This window comes from Penicillium verrucosum, assembly GCF_028828655.1.
Source record: "Penicillium verrucosum strain IBT 35672 chromosome Unknown utg000002l_segment0_segment0, whole genome shotgun sequence".
NCBI lineage: Eukaryota > Fungi > Ascomycota > Eurotiomycetes > Eurotiales > Aspergillaceae > Penicillium > Penicillium verrucosum.
In genome coordinates, this window is record NW_026643211.1 from 1,276,184 (window position 1) to 1,299,456 (window position 23,273).

At 50.3% G+C, this 23,273-nt stretch overlaps 9 protein-coding genes across 9 annotated transcripts; 8 read left to right on the top strand and 1 right to left on the bottom strand.

The window, feature by feature from the left end:
• Positions 1–630: 630 nt before the first annotated feature.
• Positions 631–3,278, top strand: N7516_006107 (uncharacterized protein; the record flags this gene model as incomplete). Its single annotated transcript, XM_057218827.1, has 3 exons — positions 631–783; positions 852–2,389; positions 2,462–3,278. The coding sequence occupies 3 exons, from the start codon at positions 631–633 to the stop codon at positions 3,276–3,278; spliced, it is 2,508 nt and encodes an 835-aa protein (XP_057072918.1).
• A 111-nt stretch (positions 3,279–3,389) lies between these two features.
• On the top strand, positions 3,390–5,030 carry N7516_006108 (WD repeat WDR12/YTM1 family ribosome biogenesis protein; the record flags this gene model as incomplete). The annotated part of the gene is made up of 2 exons (XM_057218828.1): positions 3,390–3,621; positions 3,688–5,030. The coding sequence occupies 2 exons, from the start codon at positions 3,390–3,392 to the stop codon at positions 5,028–5,030; spliced, it is 1,575 nt and encodes a 524-aa protein (XP_057072919.1).
• Positions 5,031–5,384: 354 nt separating this feature from the next.
• On the bottom strand, positions 5,385–5,978 carry N7516_006109 (mitochondrial 37S ribosomal protein uS13m; the record flags this gene model as incomplete). Its single annotated transcript, XM_057218829.1, has 4 exons — positions 5,385–5,429; positions 5,531–5,797; positions 5,865–5,909; positions 5,976–5,978. 4 exons carry the CDS (start codon positions 5,976–5,978, stop codon positions 5,385–5,387), a joined length of 360 nt encoding a protein of 119 aa, XP_057072920.1.
• A 246-nt stretch (positions 5,979–6,224) lies between these two features.
• On the top strand, positions 6,225–7,456 carry N7516_006110 (uncharacterized protein; the record flags this gene model as incomplete). Its single annotated transcript, XM_057218830.1, has 8 exons — positions 6,225–6,335; positions 6,395–6,472; positions 6,538–6,554; positions 6,619–6,722; positions 6,773–6,853; positions 6,907–6,970; positions 7,026–7,189; positions 7,278–7,456. The coding sequence occupies 8 exons, from the start codon at positions 6,225–6,227 to the stop codon at positions 7,454–7,456; spliced, it is 798 nt and encodes a 265-aa protein (XP_057072921.1).
• An 814-nt stretch (positions 7,457–8,270) lies between these two features.
• Positions 8,271–10,370, top strand: N7516_006111 (DEAD/DEAH box helicase; the record flags this gene model as incomplete). The annotated part of the gene is made up of 3 exons (XM_057218831.1): positions 8,271–8,458; positions 8,516–8,580; positions 8,647–10,370. The coding sequence occupies 3 exons, from the start codon at positions 8,271–8,273 to the stop codon at positions 10,368–10,370; spliced, it is 1,977 nt and encodes a 658-aa protein (XP_057072922.1).
• Positions 10,371–11,961: 1,591 nt separating this feature from the next.
• Positions 11,962–14,386, top strand: N7516_006112 (uncharacterized protein; the record flags this gene model as incomplete). Its single annotated transcript, XM_057218832.1, has 4 exons — positions 11,962–12,394; positions 12,462–13,001; positions 13,059–13,112; positions 13,182–14,386. 4 exons carry the CDS (start codon positions 11,962–11,964, stop codon positions 14,384–14,386), a joined length of 2,232 nt encoding a protein of 743 aa, XP_057072923.1.
• An 852-nt stretch (positions 14,387–15,238) lies between these two features.
• Positions 15,239–16,417, top strand: N7516_006113 (INSIG family protein; the record flags this gene model as incomplete). The annotated part of the gene is made up of 1 exon (XM_057218833.1): positions 15,239–16,417. One exon carries the CDS (start codon positions 15,239–15,241, stop codon positions 16,415–16,417), a length of 1,179 nt encoding a protein of 392 aa, XP_057072924.1.
• A 962-nt stretch (positions 16,418–17,379) lies between these two features.
• N7516_006114 (phosphoribosylaminoimidazolecarboxamide formyltransferase/IMP cyclohydrolase) lies at positions 17,380–19,406 on the top strand (the record flags this gene model as incomplete). Its single annotated transcript, XM_057218834.1, has 4 exons — positions 17,380–17,398; positions 17,499–17,625; positions 17,705–19,190; positions 19,251–19,406. The coding sequence occupies 4 exons, from the start codon at positions 17,380–17,382 to the stop codon at positions 19,404–19,406; spliced, it is 1,788 nt and encodes a 595-aa protein (XP_057072925.1).
• An 892-nt stretch (positions 19,407–20,298) lies between these two features.
• N7516_006115 (S53 family peptidase) lies at positions 20,299–22,719 on the top strand (the record flags this gene model as incomplete). Its single annotated transcript, XM_057218835.1, has 8 exons — positions 20,299–20,507; positions 20,582–20,845; positions 20,897–21,379; positions 21,455–21,572; positions 21,622–21,712; positions 21,764–22,395; positions 22,451–22,593; positions 22,647–22,719. The coding sequence occupies 8 exons, from the start codon at positions 20,299–20,301 to the stop codon at positions 22,717–22,719; spliced, it is 2,013 nt and encodes a 670-aa protein (XP_057072926.1).
• Between the last annotated feature and the right edge of the window lie 554 nt (positions 22,720–23,273).

Consider the following 23,273-nt stretch of genomic DNA (forward strand, 5'->3'; position numbering starts at 1 on the left):
AAGCATATATTTTCCAAAACATGTTCTGAAAAAAAAAAAAAAAAAAAAAAAACATATGGAGAAGACCTGCGACATATCGACAAGGATAAGTGACATAGGTGGGGTGACGAGGAGAAATTTGGGGATAGAAGCTCAATACAATTGATACCCCTCCATAGACAAGAAGAACTAAGAACTCAATTCACATTGACTTACAGAAAACACGTTCTCCGACTCAGGGGGAGAATTCGAGACACGGTGAGTCTGAGATGTCTTCAAAAGTGTGTTGGACCCAGGATTTTCCAAGTTTGGGGGAGATCTGAGTCTCCGGTTTTCCTTACAAAGCGGAAAGCTGAAAGGAATTTATATAACAAAGAGAGAAATATTAGATTTCAAATTATTTGCAATCCGTCACATTTCAAAGGAATATATATAGTCTTATATTTAAATTCTAGTAAATTTATAGATCTGAAGCGAAAGCATACAGCATACACCACGTGGGGGCGGTGACGCCCAAATCTTGGAAGTCACGGGTTGTTGACAGCTCGACTCTTCCTTTACATGTGCATGTGCATCTACACTTTGTATCTCCAAAGCTCCGGACCTTGTGTTCCCTGACGGGTTGTGCTATATTCCGCGAAAATTGGCGTCATGGGAGGAAATACCGAGGAGCTGTGCCATGCGGTGTTAGGCTTCGTCACCGAGGGCACGTATCCCGAGGAGAGTGTAGTTGCTGGTAAGTTCCCAGCAACTGCTCTTGCCAGGGAGCTCGAGCTTATATCGAAGGCGCGCGAGCAGGTAGAGGTACATAATTTCCAATGTCTATCTATGCATGTCAACAATTACTAACCAGCGCTGCTTTACTTGATTAGAATGAGATTAGCTCCTTGAGTCGCGAGAACACCTTCGATGCCGACGACTGGATTATCCAAGCGAAACAACTCCATGCAGATATAGAACGCTCAAGATTGACTGCGCGAGAAATAGTCGCGCAGCATGAGCATACCGAACCCCTGCAGGCGAAGGTTGAGGATGCGAGGGCAAAAGTCGCCTTGGTTGAGACGGAGATTGCTTTCAATCAGGCCGTAGCGGGTACCCTCGAGGAGGTGCACCGTTTGTGCCAGCAGCTGGAAACAGGGCGAGCTGCCCTCAGAAGTGGCCAGATCACCACCGCCATTGAGCAATTGGAGTCCACCGACGTAGTTGTTGGAAAGGATGCCTTCTTTACCAACACAAATGTCATGAGTATACTTTCTGACGAGGTGTCACTGCTGCGATCGGAGATTGTCGAGGCGCTTCGTTCGCGCTGGGCTGAACAATTGAAAGTTGACCGACAACAAGGCGAATTTCATGTCTCCTGCGGAGATGCAGATGCAGATTCTCTTGAGGGCACCATTACGTCGTTGGCCCGACTGGATATACTCACATCTGCCATTGAGAAACTACAAAAGGATCTCTTGTCTGCGATCGTAAATCCGATCTTGCTACCTCACCCTGATGGAACCAGCCATGGTGTGGTGGTAACGGAAGCCAACATTCGCATTGAGCCTGAGACCTCAAAGACAACCGCACTGGAGACCTTGGATCGCCTTTCCAGTATTTTGGGCTACTTGCGACAGAATTTGCCGTCATCGGTGTCCGCAACTTTCTCCGAATCGTTCATTGTGACTATTTCCTCAAAGGCGATCTCTGAATGGCTATCCTCTGCTATCCCCACCGATCTAGGTGGCCTCGCCGAGTTTGAGAACGTCTTGAACCATGTTTTAGAGTTCACCAAGCAGATAGAATCTTGGGGTTGGACTGGCCAGGAAGAACTGGTCTCGTGGGTTAACCAAGCTCCACGCCTGTGGTTGACTCGGCGTAGAGTCGACTCACTCGATAGCGTTCGCAAAGTCCTTGCCGCCAGCCAGGGAACAACGAAACAGGTCGAACGAATTGAAAAGGAAAAGGTTTCCCAGGCGGAGGGTGCTTTATTGGAGAATGCCGGCAATGATGACTGGGATGCGGATTGGGATGACGATAAAGAAGATGAGCCCAATAAAGCAGAAACAGCAAAGCCCGAGGAAGAAGAGGAAGACGTTAGTGCGTGGGGTCTTGATGACGAGGACATCGAGGAGACTCCCGATCTGGCCAAACTACAGACAGCTGCTTCTACGGAAGACGATGATGCTGATGATGCCTGGGGCTGGGGGGATGAAGATGAAGATGACCATAAAGTCGATAATAATAAGCCTTCACAGTCCCAGAGCACAGCAGCGACACACCAAGCCGACAAGAAGAATACAACTGCATCCGTATCACCAAAGGAGGTCACCCTGAAGGAAGTCTTCACGATCACCGATATTCCCGAGTCTGTTCTTGGTGTCGTTCAGCAGCAAATCACTGATTCAAAGGATATCCTGCAGCCTGCGTAAGTGATACTATCCTGCTCATGCCTTCTTCGGCTTTTTTTTTTTTAGGCATCCAACTAACTAGAGCTCAGCCATGCCAATTCCCGCGTCGCCTCCTCTGGTGCTGGTCTTCTTGCACTGCCGACCTTGATCCTGGCTATGTTCAAAGCTACATCATCTACATTCTACTCACTGAAGCTTACCTCAGGACAGATGTACCTTTATAATGATAGTTTGTACCTTGCCGATGAAATCCGGAAACTGGTCGAGGAACATGAACTCTCCCGGCTTCAGCCCGATGTTGAAGCTTTGGAGAAATTTGGCAAACTTGCATATAGCAAAGAGATGCAGACGCAGCGCACCATCGTCACAGATCTGCTTGATGGGGCTCAAGGATTTGGACAGTGCTCCGAGCAGCCATTCCAAGCAGACTGTGATAATTCTGTTAGTGCAACTGTCGATCGGATTCGCGATGTCTACAAAGAATGGCAACCCATACTGTCTCATTCTGCACTGCTCCAATCAGTTGGATCTCTCTTGTCTACCGTGATCAACAAGGTGGTCATTGATATCGAAGATCTGGGTGATATCTCGGAGGATCAGTCACGGCAACTGGTCTCCTTCTGTAACCAACTCTCCAAATTGGAGGACCTCTTCATTCCCGAAACACATGGTGATGCCGAGGCATTGCCCGTCACTGCCATCTACGTTCCGAGCTGGCTCCGTTTCCAATATATGATCAATATCCTCGAGAGCTCCCTCGCAGATATCAAATTCCTTTGGCTTGAAGGGGAGCTGGGCTTGGAGTTCTCTGCTGAGGAGGTGATTGACCTGATCGAGGCCTTGTTTGCAGAGTCTGATTACCGGCGACGTGCTATTTCAGACATCCGGAAAGCGCCCAGAGGATAAACTCCATCCACCCAATAGAAATACAATTTATTCACCAGATATATGTTAAAGCTGTAGTTTATTGCAATCAACTATGTAGACCGAGTGGAGCCATCTCCGCGCTCTGCGCAAATGTGCCGCACGGGTCACCGTATTTTTTCCTCACCCGCCGAAAATGCGACAGCCACCAAAAAAGATTCCATCTGCAACATCGGCAGCAATCTAAACGATTTTACAATGAGTGAAGATTTGGTCACTTCTGCTGCAGCAGAGTCTGCGCTGAGACAAGTTCGAGTGCAGCTTATCAGCCAGCAGGAGGATATTGCTCTGCCTGAAAGCACCGGCCCAATTCTTGTTCCTACTGGTGAGAACCCATTGCCGATCAAAAATTATAAATGGTAGTATCAAGTACTAACCCTTCCTCTAAAAGGACTTCGACGATATGCGCTGTCGACACTTGTGAACAACCTTCTCTCAAGCGAAAAGCCCATTCCATTTGAGTTTTTGATCAATGGAACTTTTTTGCGGACCTCGATTGATGAGTATTTGGTCGACAACGGCATCTCTGCTGAGACGACCCTCGAGATTGAATATGTTCGAGCTCTGATCCCGCCCCTGCACATCGCCTCGTTCCAGCACGATGACTGGGTTAGCGCGACAGACGTCCTTTCCACGACTTCACCTGCTGCATCCTGGGCCTCAGGTGCGACTTTCACCAAGGGCCAGGAAAGAATCCTATCAGGAAGCTATGATGGTCTGCTCCGCATCTGGAACATGTCGTCTGAGACTATCGCGACCTCTCCTGCCGCCGCCGATGGTGGCCACACCGCCTCTATCAGGGCCGCCAAGTTCGTTTCCCCGAACCAGATCGCCTCGGCAGGTCTTGATCGCACGGTCCGATTGTGGAAGTATACCGAGGGTGAAGGTGGATTCACTGGAAAGATTTCTCCTCAGCTGGAGCTCTACGGTCACAAGGCTGGAATCGAGTCACTAGCAGTTCATGCCAAGTCCAACCGTCTGTTGACTGGTTCTGCAGACAACACCGTTGGATTCTGGTCAACTAAGAAGGCTGATGCTCCGGCAGCACCTGAGAACTTGCTTCCTTCCAGCAATGCTCGGAACACGAAGCGCCGCAAGCTGAACACATCCGTCACCACGCCCCAGCGTGGTCCTCTGACTCTTTTGTCAGCTCACACCGCACCAGTCTCTGCTGCTATTTTCGACGGAAAAGATGCTACCGTTGGTTACTCGGCCTCATGGGATCACTCCTTGCGCACTTGGGATTTGGTCACTGGTTCTCTGGTTGATACTCGCACCACATCACACTCGCTCCTCTCCCTCGAGCACCTCCCCGAACTCAGCCTCTTGGCTGCCGGCACTGCTGCCCGCCATATCACTCTGATTGACCCCCGCGCATCTGCCACAACTGTGGCTGCCATGACTCTCCGAGGCCACACCAACGCTGTTGTCAGCTTGGCCCGTGACCCCCACAGCACATATGGTCTCATTAGCGGTAGCCACGACGGCACGTGCAGAATTTGGGATATCCGGTCCACCAAGACCGACAAGGAAGGTGTTATTGGTGAGAGCGTTTACTCGATTGCCCGGAAGAGCCTTGAGGAGGAGGGCAAGTCGGATAGCAAGCGGGTTGGCGGTGAAGGTGTCAAGGTGTTCAGCGTGTGCTGGGACAAGACAGTGGGCATTGTCAGCGCGGGTGAGGATAAGCGGATCCAAATCAACCGCGGCGAAGGCGTGCTGTCTTCAAAGGCATGAGTGCACATATGGGCCTGGCGTTTAACACTTGGTTGAGGGCAAAAGTTTAGACTTACATATATTTTTTTTCTGCTTACTTTTCCATCTTCGCGTATATCTTTAGCTCGAAATTGGATATATATCGGACTGCACCTGACAGTCATTACGACTTTGCCGTACATATGGTTTTGTTTTGAAGCTTCCATTCACCCCAGGTTTATGTCTAGCCTATAATACATCCACAGAGGGGTTCCATTCACATACAAACCGGCAAAAATCGAGTGCCAGGAATCAATAAAACGCCAAGCCCATGCCTCTCGCACAAAATAGTGAGACAATCCCATAAAAGTAACAATCGAACAACACACCCCAAGTTTATAGTCTGCGCTCCATGCGGTTCAACTTGACAGGAGTTTTGATCTATTGGGATTTCGTTAGCCATGAGTTCGAATAGCGTTTTTGAGATATAGCAGCGCAAGTTGAGATATCAAGAGAGCCCTGGAAGGAATGGGGAAACCCACTTGAGTCCGTGTCCGCTGTCCTCTCACGGGCAAGCCCAGCGCATGACGTCGGCCGCGGTAAGTTCCGGTCTCTTTCATGCGCTTGATATCGTTCAGAACTTCTCTGCGCAGATCGTTCTCAATTTTCATATCGGACAGCACGGCTGTGAGGTCGAGGACCTGCTTGTTGGCCAGCTCGCCGACGCGGCAGGTCGGGTGGATGTTGAAGCGGGACATGAGGCGGCCGGAGCTGTTGTTTCCAATTCCGAAGAAGGTCTCGAGGGACTTCTGTAGTGCTCAAGGCATGTTAGTTGGGATATCGAGATTGCGGGCGCAATCGTGAGGGTTGGCTTGCCTTGAGCAGGTTCCGCTCGGGAAAATTGACACCAAGAATGAAAACCTAAGCGTTATTAGCGGGGGCTTTTTTTTAGAGGGTAGAATTGGACCTTGACGGTGGCTATCATACCATCTTGAATTGTGTTGGCTGGCTGGTGTCCTGACAATCGTATGGAGCCGTCACTTGTTGCTCTCGTTGAACTCCGGGAGAAATCCTCCGTCAACGTCAACGTTTTTCCGATGTCGATTGGTGCCTTAATTTCACGGCAGCAACCCGTCTATTCTCCGCACGCCATTGCAAGCTGGCCTTCTTCCCCTCCCAATTGCTCCATCTTCCCCCTTTCACTGTATCCGACCAGAGCAGTGGCAATTAGCAAGCATGTATTTCCGGAACCTATTTGTGTCCCTTTTTTTGGTTTTCGCCGTCGGCTTTGCGCTGGTTCAGGCTGAAGAGGCCAAGGAGCCTCGCGGCCCTAAGATTACCTCCAAGGTGATTGACATTGATGTTCTAGCTCGGTCTATATGCACAATACTTATTTTTGGTGATAGGTCTACTTCGATATTCAGCATGGAGATGAGTCCCTTGGTCGCATTGTGATGGGCTTGTACGGCAAGACCGTCCCTGAGGTTCGTTGAACTATGTCCCCATGGAATCAGCAATTGAGAGTTATCGCTGACACTATTATTTCTAGACCGCTGAGAACTTCCGGTATGATGGGATTACTATATCAAGATATCCAACATTTATCCTGGATATGCTAACCCACTTCTAGCGCTTTGGCTACCGGCGAGAAGGGCTTTGGTTACCAGGACTCTGCTTTCCACCGTGTTATCAAGGATTTCATGATCCAGGGTGGTGACTTCACCAAGGGAGATGGTTTGTGAACCTGCGAACAGGTTAGATTACATGATACTAAGTGTGTATAGGCACCGGCGGAAAGTCGATCTACGGCAACAAGTTCAAGGATGAGAACTTCAAGCTGCGTCACACCAAGAAGGGTCAACTGAGTAGGCATATTCACTCCTTTGATTCGATCTCACAGACATCTGACCATTCTTAGGCATGGCCAACGCCGGCAAGGACACCAATGGCTCTCAATTCTTCATTACCACCGCTGTCACCTCGTTCGTATCCCTTAGAATAAGTCTTTCGGTGCAATAACTAACTGAAACCACGCAGTTGGCTCGATGGTCGCCATGTTGTCTTCGGCGAGGTCCTCGAGGGCTACGAGATTGTCGACAAGATCCAAAACGTTCCCAAGGGACCCGGCGACAAGCCCAAGCTGGCTGTTAAAATTGTGAAGAGCGGTGAGCTCAAGATCGAGCCCGAGACCGAGGACAAAGGTAGCCGCGATGAGCTCTAGACAGGTGACTGTCTGCGCGATGTTTTCGCTGCTGGTCGGAAGTGGCTGATGATCTTGGATATCTTAAGAACTCGAGCAAGAGCCGGGTGTCACCGACAAAGCTCCCGATGCTCCCGAGACCGCCACGCCATCCTACTCCCTGCAGCCGGCTGTGATTTTCTTCGTCCTGGTCGCCGTTGTGGGTATCTGGATTGCCCGTCGGCGAGGCCAGCAGCAACAGCAAGAGAAAGAACAGTATGATGCTTAAAAGATGATGTTAGATCAATTATACATTATTTTTCGACCTTCCGCTCCATAAATCCCTGGATTTGAATATCCGATGACTCTCATCACAATTTGATAGATCATCTGTGGATGTCATCTTGGTCATGGAGGTGGTGATATAGGACTACTAGTGGAAAATCATCCACTCAGATCATTCGCCTCCTGTCTTAGTCAGACAAGGCGTCCAGACCGCCCTCGAGTAGCAACTGGCGAGTGGAAATTTCTTCAGTGGCGGTAAATACCTAAGGAGTACCTCTGGTAAGTAGGCATTTACACTATAAAACTAGGTTCTTTTGATGTACCTCCAATAGCCACACAGCGCCCCAAACTCTCCAACTTTTGTTGCCTCCTTCCCACAGACTTCATCCACCCGTTCTCTTTCTCTCTTGATTCAACCCCCTCCATCATCCCTTTTTTCAATATACTCTCTCTCTCTTTCTCTTCTCTCTAGAGTTCTTAGAATCGGGAGATTTGCATTTTCCATCTTCTCTGTGGTTTTCCTGAGCTTTACTTGTTTGCCACTCGATCTTTTTTTCTTATCGAGTTAAAACAGAAAAGCGATTTGATCTTTTCACCGTCTCTCTCTCGCTTCTCTCTCTCTCTCTCTAAAGGTACGCTTTACGTGGATTTCTTATTCTTTGCAAGTATCTTTTCCAGATCACTTGCGCTTTATCTACGACCAACGAATCAATTCCGGTGAAGCAGAAAAAAACTGTACGGAATATCGTTCACCTGCATCGGTCGAGATCGGACAGCTTCTAACTCTTGCTCTGCAATAGACATTTCCAACCACAAAAATGGCCGACGGTTTGCAAATGGGGAACCTTTCCCTGAACGAGTCTCAGCACGCCCCCCAGGGTAACGCCCCTGTGGGCCGTGCTGCCTACATTCCTCCTCACCTTCGCCAGCGTGGTCCTGGTCCCGCCCCCGGCCCCAGTGCTAACGCTGATGCCGCACCTTCTGGCCCTGGCTTCGGTGGTCCTCGGTACAGTACCCAGAAGACTGAACCCTATGAAGCGATGACTGATTTTGTATTTTCTAGTGACGGTGGTGGCAACTGGGCCAACGCTAACGCTCCCAACTTCAGCCCTCGTGGCCCCGCGAACGGTATGACCAGCTGGACTCCCGATGGAAAACTCCGACCCTTCAATCCCAATGCTTACGGAAACCCAGGATCCTCTTACGGTGGAGGCAGCAGCGGCGGCGGCTACAGCGGCGGTGGAGGCTCCCAGCAAGCTCGCGGCTCAGGCGATGGCCAGTGGCGCGACGGCAAGCACGTTCCCGGTCCCGCCAATGCTCGCTTGGAGCGCGAGCTGTTCGGACTGCCCAACGACCCCTCTAAGCAGCAGACTGGAATCAACTTCTCCAACTACGATGATATCCCCGTCGAGGCCTCCGGAAATGATGTCCCAGAGGCTGTTACCCAGTTCACTAACCCCCCTCTGGACGACCACCTGATCGCCAACATCAAGCTTGCCAGCTATGTCATTCCTACCCCCGTTCAAAAGTACTCGGTCCCCATCGTCATGAACGGCCGTGATCTTATGGCCTGTGCCCAGACTGGTTCCGGAAAGACTGGTGGTTTCCTTTTCCCTATCCTCTCTCAGGCTTTCCAGAACGGTCCTTCTGCCGCCCCTGCCCAGGGTGGTGGTGGTCAGTTCAGCTACGGCCGCCAGCGCAAGGCTTACCCCACCTCTCTCATTCTTGCTCCCACCCGTGAGCTGGTCTCTCAGATCTTCGAGGAGGCCCGCAAGTTCGCTTACCGTTCGTGGGTTCGCCCCTGTGTCGTGTACGGTGGTGCAGACATCGGCTCCCAGCTTCGTCAGATCGAGCGTGGTTGCGATCTCCTCGTTGCCACCCCCGGTCGTCTGGTTGATCTGATTGAGCGTGGCCGTATCTCCCTGGCTAACATCAAGTACCTTGTTCTTGACGAGGCTGATCGCATGCTGGACATGGGTTTCGAGCCCCAGATTCGCCGCATTGTCGAGGGTGAGGATATGCCCGGTGTTGATGATCGCCAGACTCTCATGTTCTCGGCCACCTTCCCCCGCGATATCCAAATGCTTGCTCGTGATTTCCTCAAGGACTACATCTTCTTGTCCGTTGGTCGTGTCGGAAGTACTTCGGAGAACATCACCCAGAAGGTCGAGTATGTCGAGGATGCCGATAAGCGCTCCGTTCTACTGGACATTCTCCACACCCACGGCAGCACTGGTCTCACTCTGATTTTCGTCGAGACCAAGCGCATGGCTGACTCGCTCTCTGATTTCCTCATTAACCAGCGCTTCCCTGCAACCGCCATTCACGGTGATCGTACCCAGCGCGAGCGTGAGCGTGCTCTGGAGCTCTTCCGTAATGGTCGCTGCCCTATTCTGGTTGCTACTGCCGTTGCTGCCCGTGGTCTCGATATTCCTAACGTGACCCATGTCATCAACTACGATCTCCCTACCGACATTGATGACTACGTTCACCGCATTGGTCGTACTGGTCGTGCCGGTAACACCGGTATCGCCACTGCTTTCTTCAACCGTGGCAACCGTGGTGTTGTTCGTGACTTGCTCGAGCTCCTTAAGGAGGCCCACCAGGAGGTTCCCGCTTTCTTGGAGAGCATTGCCCGTGAAGGTAGCGGATTCAGTGGTCGTGGCCGTGGTGGTGGTGGCCGTGGCCGTGGCGCTACTGCTACTCGTGACGTGCGTCGTATCCCTGGCGGTATGGGTGGCGGCTTCGGCGGTCCCGGCGGCTACGGTGGCTCCGGTGGTGCTGCCCCTTCATACGGTAGCGGCTATGGCGGTGCTGCTGCTCCCTCCTACGGTGGTGGTGGTGGTGCTGGCTACGGCGGCGGCGGTGGTAGCTACGGCAACCCCTCCGGCTCCTCCGGCCCCTCTTCCTGGTGGTAAATCAGTCGTGGTCTTTTGACGATGCCCTCGGGTCTGATTGGCTCCCTTGCTTTATTTTCTTTTGTCTCTCGTTGACGGATACGATCAGATTGAGTCCCTGAGTTCTTTTCTACCTGTGCTATCTCTCAGGGACGGCTTTGTCATGACTGCACGACTTTCTTATGCTTGTTTTAGATTCATATTTTCCACGTTTGCGTATGCTTTAATCTGGTTTCCTTTGTTGTTCCTCTCATGTCTCTCTTCGCTGATTCCATCCATGGCTTTTCAATATTGCTTTGTATGGATACGAGGCATACGCGCAGTCCGGTCTTCTTTTCTTGCCCCGAGGAGGCACTACTCTCTTCGGGCAACTTATGATCGAAACTGCATGAACATCATAGAATGCGTTGTCTTTTTTTTTTTTTTTTCCTATGTCCGCTCTCGTCAGATACCCCTTATGTTCGAGCATCCCCACTGGGGACACGTTCGAGTGACGCGCGTGCGCCGAGCGGAGATTGATGACTTTTCATCATCTCGAAAAGTTCTCTTTTTCTCTTCGCATTCATCTTCGGTGTTGTTATGGCTGCATGCATCATATGCAGCATAGACTTTTTACAGCGTCGGTATCTCATGGCGGACATTTGTTTCTGTTGCTGCCCTCGTGCGTTCTGCGATCGATTTTCGAAAACACAAACCTGCGCTTTCTTTCTCCGGGCTTTTTCGGATACTGGTTATCTCGCCGTTACATCACACGGCGCGGCTGGTGTTTTTCGAACCCAAAAAATGGGTATTCTTTGCATTCTGTATGGCGTTGACTTGACCTGCAACTGCATGTCCTCCGCTATCTGGTCCGTGGAGGCTGATTGTCTCCGAATAGGAGCATCTTGCTTCATTTCCTTGTCTATTCTGATCATTTTTCTCGGACCTCGGGGAATAGGACGCTGTCGCCGCTGGAAGAATGGGTATACTTATGAATTATCGGGTTCAAATTGGGAAGGAAAAAAACGAACCAACGGCCCTGAGATGGCCACGAGAAGGGAAGTTCTCTTATCCAATGAAAAGTGTTTCCAACTTTATATTTTAGCGTGTAACGATTTAAGTAGGATTCCAGTATATGTAGGATGTAGGGTTAATAGTCTAATATCTAAAGAGCATATAAAATGACACCCGGCCGAATGTGCTAATGATATATATCAAACTACTTAACTATTGCCTAACTAGGTAGATGAATGTCTTATTAACATACTATTTTAACTAGTTACTAACTAATTAAATGCCTATAAATTGCAAAATCCAAATGCGTGGCATTAGGCATAGCCGCATATTAAACGCGTTCTCTCTGATACGGGTAGATATCACACCAGCTATACCTTCATGGGCCACTCGGCTCTGCTTTCTTCCTCTTTTTCCGGCTTTTGAACTTCATTTTCCCTTTTCCCTTTTTCACTTGGCACTCCTTTTCACTTTTATCCTTTCTGTTTTTGTTTCTTTTTTTTCTTTATACCACTTCTGCCTCTTTCATCGGCCGCCTCCTAGGGGGCACTTCATATTACAACCTGCGATTCTCCTACAATCTGATTGCGCACCTGTTACCGGTTTCAATCATCTAAAAATGGCCGATTTCGAAAATAGCATGATGGACGAGTCCTTCGCGGCTTCCGAAGCTGCGGATGATCAGTCTCACGGCATGACCGCCAGCGCGACGGTCGGTACAAGGCGGCAAGCGAACGGCACAATTGGCTCTGTCTACTCCGGTAACAAGATTCGACACCTGAAGAAAGATGATGGCATACCTCTATGGCGCAAAGATATCCAGTACCAATTCCTGAAGCTGGTCTTTGAGGATAAGACACCCGTCTTTACGCGGTATCCCGACGGGCAGAAGGGAATGGACTTCGCGGATGTCTACATTAATGCAATGGCCCGGAGCAGCAAGACCAGCAAAATTCTAAAGGATAAACTGCAGAACGACAAACCTGCAGCTATCAATATGGCTATGGTCTGTCTGCTGGTGAATTTCGGTCGCATGAACACTACACTGAACTGTACGCTTGCAGCTATGTCATAACATTACTTTACTTCCGTGCTAATCGCTATTGTTCTGGTTTCTAGTCTTTCCCGAAATGCGTGCTCAACTCCGAACCTACCACTCAATCCCCTCACTACAAGCGCATCAGGATTCCAATGCCTACAAGCAGCTGCAGGATGCTCCTCGTCTCAAGTCCATCCTCAAGGGCGCTTCAGAGGATGTAGACCAACCGAATACCCTGGAAAAGATTAAGCGACAGAATATACCCCGGACCAACCCAGTGAACTTGATATTTGTTCTGGCACAGTACGCCCCCAAAGTGTCAGAAACACACTTCTTTCCTCCGCGAGACTTCTTCGACCTGGTCATGAGATCTACACTTAGCAGCCAAAGTCGCGCCAGGGCGTTCCTCTGGCTGATGTGGTGGTATCTAGAGAGTGATTTCAGTCGCGAGGCTGCTTTGAACAATCCCTTTGGTCCGGGTGTGGAAGGCGAGGGTTCGGAGGGTCTCCCTTTGAAAGTACCTGCCTTTGATATCCTGACAGAGGAACAGGCCACTGAAGAGAATTTGGATACACCTGAGGAACAGGAATACGGAGAGTCCAAAAGATTAGAACGCAAGCGTACGCGTGCCTACTTCTGACTATTGAAAATGGGAACCCGACTAACACTTAGTACAGGCATTCTAGAAGAAGAGGAACCACTGCCGCGCATTCCCAAGCGACCCAAGAAAGGTAAGCTCGGCTTTCCGGATAACTATCATATATACACGTCCTCAGAGCGCTAACCTTCCCTAACCGCAGAATACGGCTTTGACGAGGAATCATTCGCAGGAGACTATTCTGGTATGGGAGGTCATGGCTCTGCTATGTCCACCCCTCTCCACCCTTCTGCCAAACGCAGCTTGGATGATGAGGACGATGAAATGACCCCTGGTAACTCTCGTCCCCGCCCTAAACAGGCCAAGCGGGAATCATCACTTAATCGGGCCGTGGGCCAACAACGACTCATATTGAAAACGAGGATGGAACATACTCCCGATGCCTCCCCTGCTCCTCCGGGCCCCAACCATCCAGTCCTTAACCGCTTTATTACCGAACCTTCGCTTTCTTCAGCCCCTACTATGCGTCGAATGCGGCCACTTACACAGCACCAGATAGCCGTCGAGCAAAATCGTCGGCAGAGGATTGATTATCTGCTGGCCAAACGTAAATCAAACGCATACCGTGTTCTTCGTGCTAAACGGGAGAGTGAGATTCCTTTCGCACGATACGGTCGCTTGCTTCAGGGTTTGCCCGAGGGCTACGATACAGATGATGAAGAGACCTCGTGGGGCAAGGGTGGTCTCTTCCCAAACCCGGAAGAAGAGGATGACTTTGGAGAATGTGCAAACGTCTTTCTCTCTGTAGTGCGAAAAGCTGCCCGCCGACTCGATCGCTGGGATTACACAGAAGCCAATGGCCCCAAGAAGGATCGCAAGAGGGAGCGTGAGGAGCGATATCAGGCCAAGGTGGCCCTAGAAGCTGATGTGCGAAGCTCCAACAACCGATCCCGTCCCCGTCCCCGCCCCAGTGCTGCTGCCAAACGGAAGTCTACTGGTGTAACGGGCACTCCTGGCACTACCAAGAAAGCTGCAGCGTCACATGCGAAGGGCAGCCACGGCCATCCTGATGGTTTGGGGGCCGTGCCATCGGCTATGGGTACCCCAACCTGGGACCCGGAGCACGGACCCGATGACTACATGGAGGGGGAGCTGGACGATCTCGACCGTGAACTCCTTGGTGAAGTTTCTGGCGAAGAAGATGATGGAGGTGCCCCTCTCCGAGCCGATGAGGAAGGGGACTTCTCTGATGATCAGGACGATGAAGACGACGTGGACGGTGACGAAAATTCCTCTAACTATGAAGGCGCCAATGGTTACGCACGACATGAAGCTTCGTCCCCTCCCCGGAGGGGTCCAGCTGACCCACACGGGGAAGGGTATAGAGACGACGCGATGGAAGACTAATAGGGTTGGCGTTTTTCTTTTCTTTTCTTTTTTTTCTTTGGAAATCTTGTGTATCACGATCTACTGTTTCCTATGTCTTTTTCTCCTGTGTTCTAGGCGTATCATTCCCTTTCGGAATGGTTGTATTAAGTCAATTCCATCCAAGCCCTTGATATATAAGTGGCTAGTACTACCTCAGACATCCGATGCTGCATGTCTGCATGTGATAATTTCCCCCCTCTTTCTCCTCTATACATCTGCCCACCTCCATAGCTTTGGAATTGTTTCCTTTCGACACACACACACACACACACATATATATATATATATCCCCATTCAAAGCAAAAGCTCGATCATACGAGTACGAGAATCTAGTCTCAGAGTGGATACAATTGCTGCAGAGTGGTGCGGCCAACAATTACGAAACGAATTCCTAAGGCCAAAACTTGTTGAGACACTTCATATTTGGACTATTTTCTTCTTCTTTCTCTTCCTGAATTCACCCCGAGTCAGCTTGAGATAAATAGTAAGGTAACCCTTGCTGCCCAATTGCTCCGAAGAAGTTTATATTTCCGGTAAGCGTCATATCCCGCTAAGCTGCCCCATTCTCCGTTCTCCGTTCTCCCCTTTCCCCATATTTACACATTTCGCCTCTGACAAATCCCAGACGCCCACAAAGCATCTTGTACAATATACCAAAGCTCTACCTACAACATTGGGACCACCTGGCCGCGTGGGACGAACAAAATACAGTTTGCTTTTTTGTTGCGCCGGTCATCGCAGACTCTGTTTTTCCTCCAGAGAACCCAACAGAAACGACGAACCTTGAAATCAACACACGACCACGAACTAGAACTCGCCCATTTACCCATCATGACCGAACAGCCTCGCATCCTGCGTCCGCGACCGAGACGACCATTCGACCTGACGCCCGCTTCCACGGAGTCATCCGGACCTTCAACACCGGCCGAGTCAACAGGCACCGAGTACCTGAACCCGCAAGCAGACGCATCGAACTCAACGAATGTGAGCCGCACAGGATCAGTGATGAACCTGACCTCGTCGACACTGTACGGCATCTACTCGCCGACGGCATTCGAAGGGTTTCGCGACGAGTCCAGCCCCTGGGGCACGGAGGCCAACAGCCCAGCGGCGGAGTTCCCTCCCGAGCCATTGCAGCGCGCAGCAGAGAAATCGGCCATAGATCCGCGGCGGATGGCGCTGCGGAGGACTCGGTCTCGGTTGAGCCATGGGTTGTTCCGGGGCGTGATCTTGCCGCAGGCATTGAGCAGCGTGCTACTCTTTGGATTTGGTCTTGCTTACGGTGTGATCACCGTTCATCTTCATGATAACCATTGGATTACGCCTGTCAAGCTGGAGAATATTCATTACTACAATTCATGGCAGTACCTGGGCTTCTGGGGTTTGGCTGGTATTGCTCTGGGTAATCTGCTTCCTTGGCTGGATAGCTGGCGTGAGAGCGAGTCTGATTCGAAGCTTGCGAGTGCCAATGAGGAGGACAGTGAGGATCGCACCCCGTCCTGGGTTACTGTTGCTCGCAGTGTTGGAGCGTTTGTCGGAATTGCATTTGCTATGGTAAGTGGATTAGGTGTTGTTCTCTACACTAACCGTTTTTCTCTATTTATATGGGACGACGCTAACATTTGGTTTTTTTTTTTTAGCGGAGACTCCCTTTGGGAATCCACCACACAAGCATCCTTGACCCTCGCGCTCGCGAACCCCGTTCTCTGGTACCTGATTGACCGCACCACGACTGGCTTCGTCCTCTCAACCACCGTTGGTCTGGCCGGCATGGGGGTGGTTCTTGGCCTCAAGCCAGAGCTTGTGCCCATATCGACCGGCCCATCATTCGGCGCCAGTGTTCTGAATGGAACAGGACTGGAGAATGTGCTGGGTGCAGGCATCACACAGGAGAGCATTGCGGTCCGCACTTGGGTTGCTAGTGTCATTTTTTGCGCGTGCGTGTGCTTTGGAAACGTTGGCCGTCAGCTTGCCATCGGATCTGGCGTTAGAGATGTCATGAAGCCATGAGGCTCGAAAAGCGCCTGGTTTTTCTCAGCATTGAGCACTCGAGCTTCACTGGGGAACGGCCTATATGGAGGGCACGGAACGTTTAATGTACATTTGAAATAATTTATGGCTCTGATAAAGATTTTTAATAGAAATCAGCTCTGCCCTGACTTGATTCGCTACGCAAAAAGCCGTACTTTTGTCTTTGGTTATATATACGGAGTAGAAAAGTCCATTTCACAAATTAAGCCCTTTCCCGCCTTCTACTGCTATCTACAACATGGGCAAATTGGGATGTCCATTAAAAGTCATATAAGCGGACATAAGGGCACTATTTGCAAAACATCGCCAAACTATTCTTGTACGAGATAATTTTACAGAACCCTGATGCTTACGATGATTACAAGCGAAATTTCGAAAAGACTCAAAATAATATTTGATATTTTTGATTGGTATGTAGAATCAATCATTGCAATCCCTACTACATGACCGAGGTCAGCAGGCACTGCACCCAAGATCGACACCTTTGCCAGTTGGCACTTGGTCTCCATTCTCTATACGATTTCCGTACTTCATCAGACGAGTCTTCGTAGGAACGCTTTTTGAGTAGAATGTGAGTTTTGCGTTGTTCATGAAGAGAAAAAAAAGAAAGAGAAGATGGCGCTTCTGAGAAATCTCTTATGTATCCCAAGATCACGTGCTACGCTAAGGCCATCTTCAAAATGCCAGTCTCTGATTGGCTGATAATATAGTGGGCTGAGGTCGATCACGTAATACACCTTTTTGCTATCGAGCCCCGCCGCCGCAATCGGTCCGACCCCGCGAGTCATATTTTCTTCTTTTTCTTCTGTTCGTCATTTGTTATACCCTCTTCGCTTGTTTTAGGTATGTTATTCGATTCCTGATATCAATTGCTTTCAATTGTGGGTTGGATTTGAGAATTTTATTATCTAACAGACCTAGTGTCGACTGTCGGATCCATCATGTCTCAACAAAAGACTGGTATGTCCCTCTTAGCTTCATAGTTCCCCGGACTATATGATATTATTTGTCCCAGGCAGTTCAAGTTCAATTCTAATATGCCTAATTCGGGATTGAATAGCTATCATCTCCGTCTATGACAAGACTGGTCTGCTTGACCTGGCCAAGGGTCTGGTCAAGCAGGAAGTCCGTCTTCTCGCATCTGGCGGTACCGCTAAGATGATCCGTGAGGCTGGATTCCCTGTCGAGTGAGTTACGTCTTGTCGTCAATGATGCAACGAAGCGTTATATTCAATATATAGCCCCGGAACTGACAGTTTATTTCAGGGATGTCTCCGCCATCACCAACGCCCCCGAGATGCTCGGTGGCCGTGTTAAGACCCTCCACCCCGCCGTGCACGGTGGTATCCTCGCCCGTGATATCGAGTCCGACGAGAAGGACCTCGCCGAGCAGAAGATCTCCAAGGTCGACTACGTCGTCTGCAACCTGTACCCCTTCAAGGAGACCGTCGCTAAGGTCAACGTCACCATCGATGAGGCCGTGGAGGAGGTCGATATTGGCGGCGTGACTCTGCTCCGCGCTGCGGCCAAGAACCACAAGCGTGTGACCATCCTGTCAGACCCCCGCGACTACTCTGATTTCCTCAAGGAGCTCGAGGCTGGCGCCATCAACGAGGCTAGCCGCAAGTTGTTCGCCCTCAAGGCATTCGAGCAGACTGCCGACTACGACTCCGCTATTTCTAGCTTTTTCCGCAAAGAGTATGCTGGCAACGGTCTGCAGCAACTCTCTCTGCGCTACGGTACCAACCCTCACCAGAAGCCCGCCTCTGCCTACATGGTTCAGGACAAGCTTCCCTTCAAGGTCCTCAACGGTTCTCCTGGTTACGTTAACCTGCTCGATGCCCTGAACGCCTGGCCTCTGGTTAAGGAGCTCAAGCAGGCTCTTGGCTTCCCCGCCGCTGCCAGCTTCAAGCACGTTTCCCCCGCTGGTGCCGCTATCGGTGTGCCCCTGAACGAGAAGGAGCGCAAGGTGTACATGGTGGACGATATCAAAGATATCGAGACCTCGGGTCTGGCTCAGGCTTACGCTCGTGCCCGTGGTGCTGACCGCATGTCCAGCTTCGGTGATATCCTGGCCCTCAGTGACATCGTTGATGTCCCCACAGCCAAGATCATCTCCCGTGAGGTGTCCGACGGTGTCATCGCCGCCGGCTACGAACCAGAGGCTCTGGCCATCCTCTCCAAGAAGAAGGGCGGCAAGTACCTTGTCCTCCAGATGGACGAGGACTACACCCCGGCTCCCGAGGAGACCCGCACCCTGTACGGTGTCCAGCTGACCCAGCACCGTAACGACGTTGTCATTTCCCCCAGCAAGACCTTTAACACCGTCATCACCCCCAAGAACACCACCTCCCTCCCCGAGGCTGCTCTCCGTGACTTGACCGTGGCCACCATTGCCCTCAAGTTCACCCAGTCCAACTCCGTCTGCTACGCCCTGAACGGTCAAATCATCGGCCTGGGCGCCGGCCAGCAGAGCCGTATCCACTGCACCCGTCTGGCCGGTGACAAGGCCGACAACTGGTGGATGCGCTTCCACGAGCGCGTCATCGGCATCAAGTGGAAGCAGGGCACCAAGCGTGCTGACAAGTCCAACGCCATCGACCTGCTCTGCTCGGGCCAGACCCCCCGCACCGACGCTGAGACCGTCGAGTACGAGCGTGTCTTCGAGGAGGTCCCCGCTCCCTTCACCCAGGAGGAGCGTGAGGCTTGGCTCCAGAACCTCGGCGAGGTCGCTGTCTCGTCCGATGCCTTCGTAAGTAATTCCCTTCTATGTTCGCGTGGTAAATGGGCAAATGCTAATTGTCTCCTCTAGTTCCCCTTCATCGATAACGTCTTCCGTGCTGCCCGCTCAGGCGTCAAGTACATTGCCGCCCCTACTGGCAGCCAGAACGACACCCCCGTCTTCGAGACTGCCGAGAAGCTGGGCATCACCTTCGTCGAGCAGGGCGTCCGTCTCTTCCACCACTAGATTGTTCTACTGGTTGTCGTCTTTCGGTGTCCTTTTCCTCTTTCCCCTTTTCCCCTCTCCCTTTTTCCTCTCGTAAAAAAAAAAGATGCCATCTCGGTGGTTCCGTTCCCACTGGTGGATATTCGTATGATGATGATGTCAGGTTTTCCTTTATGATTTAGATAAATTTATATATATTTTTCGGTACTCGTGCTATATAGTAGTTGTTACATTAAATTAAGCCTTTACCTCAACAACGAGAAGGCGAATCAGGTAAGAGATGTCCCTGCAAAGACATTGGCCTAATGTGTCGCAATTAGGGTTGCCTAGAACAGAAGCTTGGTTTTTTTTTTAACTCACAATCGATCCTCAAGTCTGAATCACTTTATCGTCTTCTCCCGTGGGTGTCCTCGTTCGGCCTAAAATGAACCGTTACAACATCGAATGATTTCTCCGTCGGAGCTCCGCTGAAGCGAGGGGGTGATCATCAACCTAGCACGCCTCCTGAGATAAGACAAAAAGCACACACACCGAGCACCTGGGCAAATCCAAGCAATAGCCAAGCAATGACACACAGCATTGGCAGAATGAATAGAAATTGCGATTGTCCTCCCTCTTGGGCTATTCCAGAGCCATCCATGTTGACATCCCCAGCCGTCCTACCGGGATGTTGATATGTCTAGTGTCGAACATTTAATCGCGCTTTCTTTGTCTCAAACATCATGCAGATACTGCAGACTATATCCAATCAGATCTGCCAAATTTGATTAGTACTTTTTCGTCATCTCAGATGGGGAAATTAGTGTTGCAATCATACCATTGTGATTAGCTGCCCCCGCGTGTATATCAGGGGGAAAATCCCCCTGCCCTTGAAAGATGGCCAGGTACCATCGCATCTCTATTGTTTCTCGAGATGCTCGTACGTCAGGTTTGTGTCGCTCTGGCGATTGCTGCTCTTTCTGGAGCTGTCCCAGCACCAGTGAAACATGTCTTGCATGAAAAGCGAAGTGAGCATGTGGATTGGGTGAAAGGTGAGCGCATTAAGCGCGATTCTGTGCTGCCTGTGCGCATTGGTCTTACTCAGAATAACTTGGAGAAGGGTGATGAGTATCTCATGGCTGTGTGAGTTGTTTTCTTATGTGTGTGTGTGTGTGTGTGTAGCTTCACGTTATGCGTGGTTACTAATATTTATATAGTTCTGACCCGAGCTCTCCCAAGTATGGACAGTACTGGACTTCAGAGGAAGTTCATGATTTGTTCGCTCCTTCAAAGGATTCGGTTGACTCTGTTCGTCGATGGCTTGAATCTTCTGGGATTCATGGATCCCGCATTGTACACACCGATAATAAGGGATGGTTGGCTTTTGATGCCTATGCTCATGAAGTAGAGGCTTTGTTTAAGGCTGAGTTCCATGAACATGAGCATTCTAGCACTGCCAGCCTTAAGATTGGCTGCGAGGAGTAAGTTCTTGCGCTGCTTTGGACTGCTTTGGACTCTTTTGACGGTGTTAGGTATCACGTCCCTGAACACATCCAGACACACATTGACTATATTACTCCCGGTGTCAAGCTCAGTCCCATTGTCAAGAAGAAGCTCAGTTCCATTGACAAGAGGAGCACCATGGCGAAGCGAGCGTCGCACTTGGCTCATTCGAAGGCCACAGATGACTCTATCACAACCGCAGTTATTTCTGAGAAGGCGAAGTCGCTTCCTGCGGATCTCCAAAAATGCGGAACCCAGATTACTCCGGCCTGTATTAAGGCCTTGTACCATATCCCAGATGCCAAAAAGGCAGCTGAGGGCAACTCGCTTGGTCTCTACGAGCAGGGTGACTACTTCGCCAAGTCAGATATTGATCTCTACTACAAAGCCTATGCTCCTTGGATTCCTCAGGGCACTTATCCTATTCCTGCCTTGATTGATGGAGCCAACTTCTCGGTGCCTGATTACAGTCCGCTGAATGCTGGTGAATCGGATATTGACATTGACATGGCGTGAGTACAAACCATGGGTCCCCCACAGCTTGATTTTTTTTTTTTTTTTTTTGTCCTTTTTGCTAACAACACCAGTTTTGCGCTTATCTATCCCCAGTCCGTGACTCTTTACCAAGTTGATGACCAGATCTATGAACCGAAGGAGGTTGCGACCACCAACCTGTTTAACACTTTCCTTGACGCTCTCGATGGTGTATGTTATAATATTCCAAAAATCAAATGTATCTTGCTAATAAATCCAGTCTTACTGCACATATAGTGCCTTTGGCGAGACAGGCGACAACCCTGATATCGATGCAGTCTACCCCAACCCGAGCGCCGGTGGTTACAAAGGTAACATACCATTTCCACCAACCAGACTGATCTTCACTCACACAATAACAGGCCAACTTCAGTGTGGTGTATACAAGCCCACAAACGTGATCAGTGCTTCCTACGGTCAAGCCGAAGCCGATCTCCCCGTAGCCTACACCAAGCGCCAATGCAACGAATTCCTCAAGCTCGGCCTACAGGGCCACTCCATCCTCTTCGCCTCCGGCGACTACGGCGTGGCCTCGTTCCACAACGACGGAGCCGCCAACGGATGTCTAGGACCCGAGGGAAAGATCTTCAACCCGCAATACCCCTCTAACTGCCCCTACGTGACCTCTGTCGGAGGAACCATGCTCTACGCCGATCAGACCGTCAAGGATGCTGAGAGCGTGATGCACGTTGACTTGGGTGGTACTTCCGCCAACTTCAGCAGCGCCGGCGGCTTCTCCAACTACTTCCCGCAACCTGAGTACCAGAAGAAAGCCGTGGAGAAGTACTTCAAGGACGCTAAGTTGACTTACCCGTACTACTCTGAGCTGGAAGTCAATCTAAATACGACAAACGGTCTGTACAACCGTATTGGTCGTGCTTATCCTGATGTTTCGGCTAATGGCGCCGTGTTCCCTGCTTACACTAATGGAAGCCTGAAGCACTACTATGGTTCTAGCTTGGCGTCGCCATTATTCGCTTCAGTTCTGAACTTGGTAAGTCGGGAGTTGGAATTTTGCTTGTTGATTGCGCTAATGACTTTGCTGGTAGATTAATGAGGAACGTATTCACAAGGGCAAGGGACCTATTGGTTTTGTGAACCCCGTGCTTTACGCTCACCCGCATGTTCTCAATGACATCACCAACGGCACCAATGTTGGATGCGGTTCGGACGGCTTCAGTGCTGTCCCAGGGTGAGTACAATCTTGTACATTGGATATGGGCTTTGTGCTGACCTACGATGCAGATGGGATCCTGCTACCGGATTGGGCACGCCTAACTATCCTGAGCTGAAGAAGCTGTTCTTGTCTCTTCCTTGAGATGAATAAGGTAGAGCTTGTGTGACAGACTTGCATACAAAGTGTCAAGAGTCACGTTACTGAACATCAAGAGTATCAAGTTACATATGTGCTCTGGACCGCTGTTATATTGGGATTTCTCTGATCCTCATGTCCAATTTATCCTTCTTTGTTTCATTTTTGGTTATTCATGTCTATATATGTCTATGTCTATATGTCCGAATTCAATGTGAGATGATTCTATATGGCAATTGATTTTAGTGTCACCTTGGAAACTGCATATCCCAACTATCGCATTTCCATTTGGCCAACGGACTAGGCCAAAGTTTTCCTTCCTCAAGAAAGTAAGCTCAATTCTCTTTTCATCGCATTCCTGTTATTGAATAAATAATTCCAACCCGGCAGGTGCATAGGTTACAGCTGTGCGGTAGGCTGCCGCCAGGGCTATCCTATTTCATCTAGGATTTAGGACAAAGAAAGTAAACAGAATACTTATATTCCAACTAGCTCAATTTTCTATGCCTACCAGAGTACTATTCAATAGCAAAGTATGGGGTATCAGAGCCGAGGAGGGC